Below are 10,387 nucleotides of genomic sequence, written 5' to 3'. Positions count from 1 at the left end.
CAAAACCGGCACAGAGCTCTTCTTCAGGTCTGGGGTTCTCTCGGAGTATTTGGGTGGCCTGTTCCATGATGTGATCCACTTTTCTGGCAGAGAGTCCTCTCACCAACAGAAGCTGGCCCAGTAAAAGATATCAGCTCACCTGCCTTGTCTCTCTAATATCCTGGGGCTGACATAGCAACAACAACCCTGCATACTAGTAGGGATATAAAGAAAAGGAGGACTTGTGGCACCTTAGAGACTAACAAATTAATTTGTTAGTCTCTAAGGTGCCACAAGTCCTCCTTTTCTTTTTGCAGATACAGACTACATGGCTGCTACTCTGAAACCTGTCATTATGGTAGGGATATGTTACTACATTCACTTTACTGGGAGCATAATCCAGTGCTGATAATTCAAAGGGTAGATACCTAGCATCGGTGCCTGTCTGTTCTAGTAAGTATAAAAATATTAAATATTGTCAAAAATTCAGCAACTGCTGGTCTGGTGTGCAGTGTAATGATCTCTGTGTTACCATACTATCATCTAGTGGCAGTAAGAGGCAACTAAGGCTATATCTACACTACAGCTTATGTCAGCATCATTTATGTCGCTTAGGGGTGTGAATAAACTACCCCCCCAAGTGACATAAATTACACTGACATAAGTGTGGTGTGAGTACCCCTATGTTGGTGGGCGAGCTTTTGCCCCCGACATAGTTACTGCTGCTCGCTGGGGCTGGAGTAGTTAAGCCGATAGGATTGCTGTGGACTCTCTAGTGTAGCCGTGCCTTAAGCGTTCTACGCTCTTGGCTTTACTGAAAGCTGATTTATAACAGGTTGGTGCCACCTACTAAAGGAAAGGTATGTTACACATTGCAACATCCACAAGTCAAATTTTATCCCTGCTTCATCCTTCAGTGCAGTCATAATCATAAGTAGGTACAAAATTTCAGGACTAGGAGAATTAAGTTATGCATTCAATTAATTGTGTTTGTCTTTCACTGATGAAAACAGTGAAACGTTGAGATGAAACGTAGCAAAATAGGATGGTATAAAAGTGCAATTCATTAACTTTATTATTACAAAATAGCATCCTTTTCTACACATCAGCGTTATTGTTTTTGTCTTAATCTAGTTCCCTGCTGTTTTATCCCCATAAATTCTATCCTGCTCTGGACACAAATTTAATAGGGAAAATTTGTCCTTTAAACCAGATAAGGTGTGAAATCTCTTCTAAATCACCAAGAAGTGTATGTAGAGGAAAAGACTGTACCTGATCACTGTGCAAGGTATTACCATGGCACACTGATTTCATGGTTGTTTCTTACCATGTCTTAAATTCATACATCTTGGGAATAGACTAGAACTCCTGCACCTTTTAGCCTTGCCCTTGTAGAAGCATAGGTATCTGTCCAGAAGCCAGGGACAATATCGTTTCTTCTATTATTCTGGTAATCAGAGAAATTGCATTTCTTCTTCAAGTGATTGCTCACGTGTATTCCACAATAGGTGTGCGTGCTCGCCACATGCACCGGTGCCGGAAGCTTTTCCCCCAGCAGTATCCGTATGGGGGAGCGCCCCCTCGAACCCTGGAGTGGCGCCTGCCTGGCGCGGTATAAGGGGAGTTGCGCACTCCCCCCGCTCTCAGTTCCTTCTTGCCGCCAGTGAAGGTGCATTGGAACTGCTCTGCTCCAGCTTTGCTTTAGCTCGTCCCCAGAACTGTTTGTTCGTTCAGCGTTAGTACGTTAGTTCGTTCAGCGTGTAGTTAGTTAGCTGTTTAATTAGTTTAGTCAGTGAGCATGCCCCAGGGTTTAAGTCGTACGGCTCTTGTAGGCGTTCTATGCCAAGAAGTGACCCACATGCAGACTATTTGCGCTGCTTGAGAGAAACCTATATCAGCAAAAGGTGCAAGGTTTGCAAGTCGTTTAAACCTACGGACCAAAAGAGAAAGGGACATTAGGCTCAGGGCCATCCTGATGGAGTCGGCGCTGACCCCGACCCTGGCATGCTGCTCTGAACCGGTACCTTGCACCGCGGCATCAGTACATGGCAACCCTCCGGTGCCATCGACCAGTTGGCACTGCTCCCCATCCACGGGGCCAGGAAGGCTCCCTCTTCGCAGCGGCACCGAGGGAAGTCTGGGACAGAGGCTAGGCCCATGTTGGGCAGTCCTCGATCCCTGCCAGGCCCCAGGTCTCCTACTCACTTTGAGCGGAGTAGCCTGGCCCCTTCAGAACAGGCCTCTCTGGATGTCATGCTGTCCATGTCTGAAGCCCTCCAGGCGGCCCGGGACATTATGTCCATGCTGGTGCCCAGAGCGCCGCCAACGTCAGCCCCGCACTCCAGAGGCAAGCCGCTGCTGGGATCTCTGCAGTTGCCACTGGCTCGGTACCGGTCTCGGTCGAGGGAACATTCCCAATGCCGATCACCGCCCAGCGATTGTTCGGGGCAGAGTCCAGGTGGATTTGTTCTCGACGCCAACCAGACTATCTGGCTGGGTTCCGTCCCTCCGGGATTCGCGGCACCACTCGTCCTCAAGGAGCGAATATTGGCGGGACTGCGGCGGGCGTTGCTATCGGTCCTCGTCTCGGAGAGGGTACCACAGTCAATCACGGCACAGTCATCGACGCCGTTCCTGCTCGGACTCCTGCTCCAAGTCTCTGCCAAGACATCGCAGCCCCGGGCGTCGATTGCCGGCGTTTTGCCGTCGTGGATCTGCCCGTCGAGGTCATTTGCAGAGCAGCTGTTACTGCCGGTACTGGTCCTCCACGTTGAGATTGCGGTCCCATGGCTGTCGTAGATCCCAGCACCGCCACTTCTCCCGGACCAGAGACAGCAGCAGATCTTATGCCAGCCCGGTCTCCATTTGTAGCCGTCCTTCAATGGGCCAGGCCAGGCCAGCCAACCCGAACAGCCGGCCCCGCCAGTGCCACACCAGGTGCAGTGGCACCGAGCGTAGTGGCTGGCCCAATGGTACCAGTGGGCACTGTGGCCTCCGGTGCAGCCCCCGGTGGGAGCTCACTGGGTGGCCGGAACTTCGGGGGCACTGTTGGCCTCCCTCTCCAGACCCCCGAGAAAGGAGGCGGTGGGACGTGTGTCCTCAGCACCATGCCCAGAGTCCAACCAGGTGGTGGACCCTCTGGTGCCGACCAACACCCACAGCACCGCACCGGCCTCTTCTCCCCTCCCGGAGGAAGAGATTGCGGCCCCATCCCCCTCCGTCCCACAGGAGGACTTCAGAGCCCACCAAGAACTCTTAAAGAGGGTGGCAACAAGCCTCCACCTCCAGGCAGAGGAGATGGAGGAGCCCTCAGACTCCCTGTTTTATGTGTTGTCCCCAGCGGCACCAGGTAGGGTGGCCTTGCCTCTCCATGAAGGGATGTCTAAGATTTCAAATGCCCTGTGGCAAACATCGGCCTCGTTGGCCCCCATCTCTAAAAAGGCAGAACACAAGTACTTTGTACTAGCTAAGGGGGCTCTGGCTTCCTACCTCGAGCAGACCAAGCCATTAAGAAAGTCCTCACAACTGTTCATCACCGCGGCTGAGCGCGCGAGGGGCCAGCCAATTTCCACTCAGCGGCTTTCCAATTGGATCACTTCGTGCATCCGGTCCTGTTATGAGCTGGCAGGTGTGCCATTGTGAGGGCACACTCGACTCGGGCACAGGCCTCGTTGGTTGCCTTCGTGGCCCACGTCCCCATCCAGGACATTTGTAGGGCTGCCACGTGGTCTTCGGTTCACACGTTCATCTCACACTATGCAATCGTCCCCAAAACCAGGGATGACGCTGGGTTCAGCAGGGCTGTCCTCCATCCTGGGAACTTGTGAACTCCGACCCACCTCCAACAGGTATAGCTTGGAATCACCTACACATGAGCAATCACTCAAAGAAGAAAAGACAGTTACCTTTTCAGTAACTGGTGTTCTTTGAGATGTGTTGCTCATGTCTATTCCACATCCCCCCGTCCTTTCCCTCTGTTGGAGTTGTCTGGCAAGAAGGAACTGAGGGTGGGGGGAGTGCGCAGCTCTCCTTATACCGCGCCAGGCAGGCACCACTCCAGAGGTTGCAGGAGGCGCTCCCCGCTATGGGTACTGCTAGGGGAAAAGCTTCTGGCACCAGTGCACATGGCGAGCATGCACACCTATTGTGGAATAGACATGAGCAACACATCTCGAAGAACACCAGTTACAGAAAAGGTAACTGTCCTTTTCTCTTTAAAGAGCCTCTCTTTTCTTGCATCTATGCAAGCCCACAGGGCCAATTTAACATACTTTTTAAAAGTTTATATTATATGTCTTATTATCATGGACACTGATTTGCATGTACAATCATATATGTGTATTACCTACTTAAAATACATTAAATGAAAATTTAGCCCAAAGCATTAGCTAATGTGGACCCACTTAAACTTATAGGTTTTGAGGATAAACAAATTAAGTCCTTCAGTCTCTTCAGGAGGTACCTGTATTGGTTTTGTCACCTTTTTTTGTCTCACCTTTTTCTATTTTGATATGTGGAGATAAGAACTGTGTACACTATTCCAGATGCAATGTAAAGTGATATTATAACATCTCTTATCCTGCAATAAAAATTTCTTCATATATACCCATCCATCAATTATCCTCTTTGCATCTGCACTTTGCTAGAATCATAGAATATTAGGGTTGGAAAAGACCTCAGGAGTTCATCTAGTCCAATCCCCTGCTCAAAGCAGGATCAACACCAACTAAATCATCTCAGCCAAGGCTTTGTTAATCCAGGCTTTAAAAACCTCTAAGGATGGAGATTCCACCACTTCCCTAGGTAACCCATTCCAGTGCTTCACCACCCTCCTAGTGAAATAGTTTTTCCTAATATCCGGTCTAAACCCCCACCCCTCCCCGCACTGCAACTTGAGACCATTGCTTCTTGTTCTGTCATCTGCCACCGCTGAGAACAGCCTAGCTCCATCCTCTTTGGAACCCCCCTTCAGGTAGTTGAAGGCTGCTATCAAATCCCACCTCACTCTTCTCTTCTGCAGACTAAATAACCCCAGTTCCCTCAGCCTCTTCTTGTAAGTCATGTGCCCAGCCCCCTAATCATTTTTGTTGCCCTCCACTGGACTCTCTCCAATTTGTCCACATCCCTTCTGTAATTGGGGACCAAAACTATAGACGCAGTACTCCAGGTGTGGCCTCACCAGTGCCAGATAGAGGGGAATAATCACTTCCCCCAATCTGCTGGCAATGCTCCTACTAATACAGCCCAATATGCCATTGGCCTTCTTGGCAACAAGGGCACACTGCTAACTCATATCCATCTTCTCGTCCACTGTAATCCCCAGGTCCTTTACTGCAGAACTGCTGCTTAGCCAGTCAGTCCCCAGCCTGTAGCGGTGCATGGGATTCTTCCTTCCTAAGTGCAGGACTCTGCACTTGTCCTTGTTGAACCTCATCAGATTTCTTTTGGCCCAATCCTCCAATTTGTCTAGGTCCCTCTGTATCCTATCCCTACCCTCCAGCGTATCTACCTCTCCTTCCAGTTTAGTGTCATCTGCAAACTTGCTGAGGGTGCAATCCACACCATCCTCCAGATCATTTATGAAGATATTGAACAAAACCAGCCCCAGGACCGACCCTTGGGGCACTTAATACTGGCTGCCAATTAGACATGGAGCCATTGATCACTACCCATTGAGCCCAACAATCTAGCCAACTTTCTATCCACCTTATAGTCCATTCATCCAGCCCATACTTCTTTAACTTGCTGGCAAGAATACTGTGGGAGACCGTGTCAAAAGAATACTGTGGGAGACCGTGTCAAGGAACAACACGTCCACCGCTTTCCCCTCATCCACAGAGCCAGTTAGCTCGTCATAGAAGGCGATTAGATTAGTCAGGCATGACTTGCCCTTGGTGAATCCATGCTGACTGTTCCTGATCACTTTCCTCTCCTCTAAGTGCTTCAGAATTGATTCCTTGAGGACCTGCTCCATGATTTTTCCAGGGACTGAGGTGAGGCTGACTGGCCTGTAGTTCCCAGGATCCTCCTTCTTCCCTTTTTTAAAGATGGGCACTACATTAGCCTTTTTCCAGTTGTCCGGGACTACCCCAGATCACCATGAGTGTTCAAAGATAATGGCCAATGGCTCTGCAATCACATCCACCAACTCCTTTAGCACTCTTGGATGCAGCACATCCGGCCCCATGGACTTGTGCTCGTCCAGCTTTTCTAAATAGTCCCGAACCACTCCTTTCTCCACAGAGGGCTGGTCACCTCCTCCCCATGCTGTGCTGCCCAGTGCAGTAGTCTGGGAGCTGATTTTGTTCGTGAAGACAGAGGCAAAAAAAGCATTGAGTACATTAGCTTTTTCCACATCCTCTGTCACTAAATGTTTATGCACATTGATTCCAAGTCCGTTTTCCCACTTATCTAGATTATTAATATTTGTAGGATTTTCAGAGGCGTTCTGTAATGGCTTAACTCTCCTATTGACTTCAGTGGGAGCAGAGCTAGGCAATGCTGGAGGGCTTTTGAAAATCTCACTCATTGTGTCAAAAGTGTGCCAAGTGCTGTAAAACAGTCCTCTAATTTGCATCTATGCTGTGTTTAATACCCTTCCCCATACGGCTCTGTTTTGATCTCCCCACTCTTACGTACTTCATACTTATCTTCATACTGAGTATGAACTAAAGAACAGATTCCAGCACTGTTTAAACAAAGCAATATATACATACGATGGAGCAGCCTACAGTTGGATGTCCTCTCAGAGATGCATATTTAATAGTAAACAGACTGTGGGAGATTATTTGTCACAGGTTAAAAAGAAGAGAATATTTAAACCAGTAATGCAAGTTTAAAAGATCTAATGGAGCATGATTGAGATTATGTATGCTAAATTTGTTGCTAGGAATATAATGAAAATGAAGAGGATTCAAAGAGAAACACACAGTAGGAAGCAATATTAAATAAGGTAGCCGAGGAAAGAAGAGATTTTTAAAAAAAATCTAATAAGGGAAGGTGTTGGGTTTAGTAATATTTCATGTAAAAAGAGCTGTGGGAGAAATGCAGTCATAGCGCATAATTAACCTGGTATTTCCTTGCTTTTATGGTTTTGAATGGGTAGATATTGCCTTTAATCAGCCTTAACTCGTTTGTAATGAAGTTTTGCTTGGGTGAATTAGATATTTCAAAAAGAAAAGGAGGACTTGTGGCACCTTAGAGACTAACCAATTTATTAGAGCATAAGCTTTCGTGAGCTACAGCTCACTTCCTCAGATGCATATCGTGGAAACTGCAGTTTATCTTCACATGTTTCTTACATCTTCGTAATTCCTGAATTTATTGGTGGTAAATGGTGTAGTCTGCTTTAACTGACAGTGCTTAATGTGTGAATCTTTTGGGAACATTATTGCAATAGTAAATGAGTAGACAAGCTGACCTCTGAGATGTTTTACTCATTTGAGGCTAAGATGTGGCTTTTCCACAAACCCTGAGTAAGGGACAGCACACTATTGCATTGCCCCAAGAGCTGACTGGGAACCAGACAGTGACTCTGATTATGCCTGTGCCTGACAGAGTTCTGTGCCTGGTGCAGATTCCTTCCCCTGGCAGACTGGCTTGGCTGTGCTGACCAGCATGTTAGAGGGAGGACCCAAGCGTCTTCTCTTATCGTCCCCCTCCCAGCCCACCTGCACGAGAGGGGGACTAATGCCCCCTGGAGGCTGCTTTTCTCCCTGTTGCACTCAGCAATATATAGGAGCCAGTAGCCCCCTAGCTCATTTGTGCAGCAGCATTAGGCTAGTGATCTAGTCTTCTCGTTGGAGTGCACATAGCTAAATGTCAGAGAGAGACAGGATACAGTGGTCAGCACAGCGATTAAGCCCCAAGAAGGTAACTTGGGTGCCCTTTGGGTGAGGGGAGGATTGCCAGCCTACATCCAGTGGCAAAAGCTTGAAGTAGAAGCATGGGGGTAGGTGCCAAATCCCGCTTAGGAACCATAGTGTTAAGTGTTTATGTCTGAGGAACTGGGCCTACAAGGATTTTTAAGTCCTGTGGTTGGGCAGGACTCTTGTAGTGTGGGCAGTGGAAGGGCAGGGCTCTGATATCTACACTGGAATAAAAGACCCATGGCATGGCCATGGCTGGCCCAGTCAGCTGACTTGAGCTTGAGGGGCTTGGACTGCGGGGCTAAAAATTGCTGTAAAGATGTTTGGGGTGGGGCTGGAGTTCAGGCTCTGGGAGCTCCCCACCTCGGGTTGCATGTCGGAGGCTCGTTTGCTGCTCAAGGTTCTCTTCTGTAACAGGCCAGTTACTGAACCAAATACATAGTGAGAGTTGTTTTTGGGGAGGGATGAAAGGGATTAGCCTGTAGTAGGGATTGATTTCTTAGGGATGGGGAATGGGTAGGGGGCATACAATGTAAGGGGGTGTATAGACCTCAGTTACCTTGAAGATAGGGGAGGGGGCAATGAAGGAAGCTCAGGGGAAGGCAGAAGCTGAGCCAGCTGGGCTCAATTGCAGCTCCACCAGCAACAGGCTTTGTTTCAGTGTGCATCAGAGCTGGGAGGGGTAGAAAGAAGGAAACTCTCCCTGAGACCTCTTTGGAAAGAGCTTGAGACACCTGTGTCAAAAGACCCTCTGAGCCTTATCTGCATTTCTTTTAAAAGGAAGCCCTAAGAGACCCCTCTTTACCTAGACCTTCTGAGAGTGAAGAGGATGTTGTATGGTGCAACTCCCTTTTTAGTGTAAAAGAGAAAAGAAATCTTTGTTTGTGAATCTAAAATACAGGTGTGGGAGCCTTTCTCAAAGGGATGGAAGCTGCCAGTGGAGGTATCCATGGCAGGGAGTCTCTCACACATGGCACTAGGGGAGGGATTGTGTTGATGTCTTTTTGGAACATTCTGCAGGGAAAGGGTGCCTCCTGATACAGCAGCTGCACGTGGACAGGGAGCAATAGAAGCAGATGAAAGCATGGTGACTCAGTTTCTGCAGATCCAGCATCAGCAGAAGACACAATCGGCCTCATAATGCCAGGAAAGAAGTGCACTTGGCTGCACAACAGACTCCTCAGATGTTTTACTGTAGTACAGCTATTGCAACTACTGTATACCGTTCATCCGCGGAAACCTTTGTCTACCTCATACCACTGTGTATAAAGGCCCAGAACCTCAGGGTGTAGCCATGGAATGCACAGCAGAACTTGGGAGAGAAGCTGCACCAGTAACTGCAAGTTTCACAATCCTAGGCTGTCTTGGTCCAGTGTCTGGGGAAAGTCTGAGCAGCCCAGCGACTGCACAAAGTTAAAGTGGCTTCTAATGGCCCTCAGAACATTAGAGCAATCAGGAATTGCTGGGGTTCAGGGATTACTTCACCAAGACCCCGTTTCCCTAGTCACATCTCCTGTGCCAACAACCAGTGTGTGTGTGGCATAGCAGCCAGTATGCTGGCTCTGTACCAAGGGAAGATCACAGGACGAAGGGATAATCCTCCTATGGCTAGTTATGCCAGCTTTAGGGCTGCTTTATGCTTGTGGCATGGTGCAAAGCAGCCAAGTACAGCCAAGAAAATGTGCCCTGAGCTAAATCCCTCCTTGAATCAGTTAGGCCAACCGTGGAATATGCTGCACAAGTCAAGATACAAATAAGCTGTGGCTGTACATGTTTAAGCTCCAAAAAGAACTGCACAGAAAAATATTTATATCAATCTAAAACAAGGAAAGATGAGCTGTTAATCTTTGCTTTTCAGAATCAATAAGTCCAGTGGCTGTTTACTGATCAATTGCATCACTATGCTTACTTTGGGCTGCAGACAAACATTTAAAAACTTTGACCTCTTAAAAATTTCTTATTTCTTTAGCAGACACAGGAGTGGAACAAGTCATAAGGTAACATGAAAAAGCCAATGCTGACAAGTTTTTTATTTTTTGATAGGCTATTTTACATTGCATGGGAGTATAAGGATATTTCAGATGGAATTAATCTTTATAAGAATTTAAGTATTTGTTTTCCAAAGTAAAGTAACTTCTAAGGTATTCTCTCAAACAATGTTTAATAACTTTTGGGTTATCTAATTTATTTGTAATGGTAGCCTAGATCAGACAATGATGGGTCCATTTAGAAACCTAAATGGTATCTGAATTATGAAATACTTCAGCACAAGAAAACTATAATTTTTCCCTTGACATCTGAAGAGACATGGTTTTGGAAAATACCAGTTATGAAACATAAAGGCCTTACTCTGACCTTTCATCTTGTGTCTGCAATTGATTACAGACACAAATCATAGAATTCAGACCTCGAACTTCCTAATTGGAACTGTTAGTTGTGCCTGCAGATCAGATAGTTAGACCCTGAAGTGTGTATCCACAATCTATTGTGACTATAAAATTGCACCAACAATCAATTGCAGGTGCCAGAGTAGAGGCTGT

At 47.4% G+C, this 10,387-nt stretch overlaps 1 protein-coding gene across 1 annotated transcript in view; it reads left to right on the top strand.

The window, feature by feature from the left end:
- Positions 1-2,136: 2,136 nt before the first annotated feature.
- The window catches only part of ALLC (allantoicase), a 42,903-nt gene continuing 34,652 nt past the window's right edge, over positions 2,137-10,387 (top strand). Inside the window, 1 exon segment of the mRNA XM_073336624.1 lies at positions 2,137-2,733. Coding sequence (XP_073192725.1) covers positions 2,137-2,733 — 597 coding nt within the window.

The sequence above is a fragment of the Lepidochelys kempii genome, chromosome 3 (genome assembly GCF_965140265.1).
Source record: "Lepidochelys kempii isolate rLepKem1 chromosome 3, rLepKem1.hap2, whole genome shotgun sequence".
Taxonomy (NCBI): Eukaryota; Metazoa; Chordata; order Testudines; family Cheloniidae; genus Lepidochelys; species Lepidochelys kempii.
The sequence above is the reverse complement of the archived record's forward strand: the minus strand, read 5'-3'. Positions and strand labels throughout refer to the sequence as shown.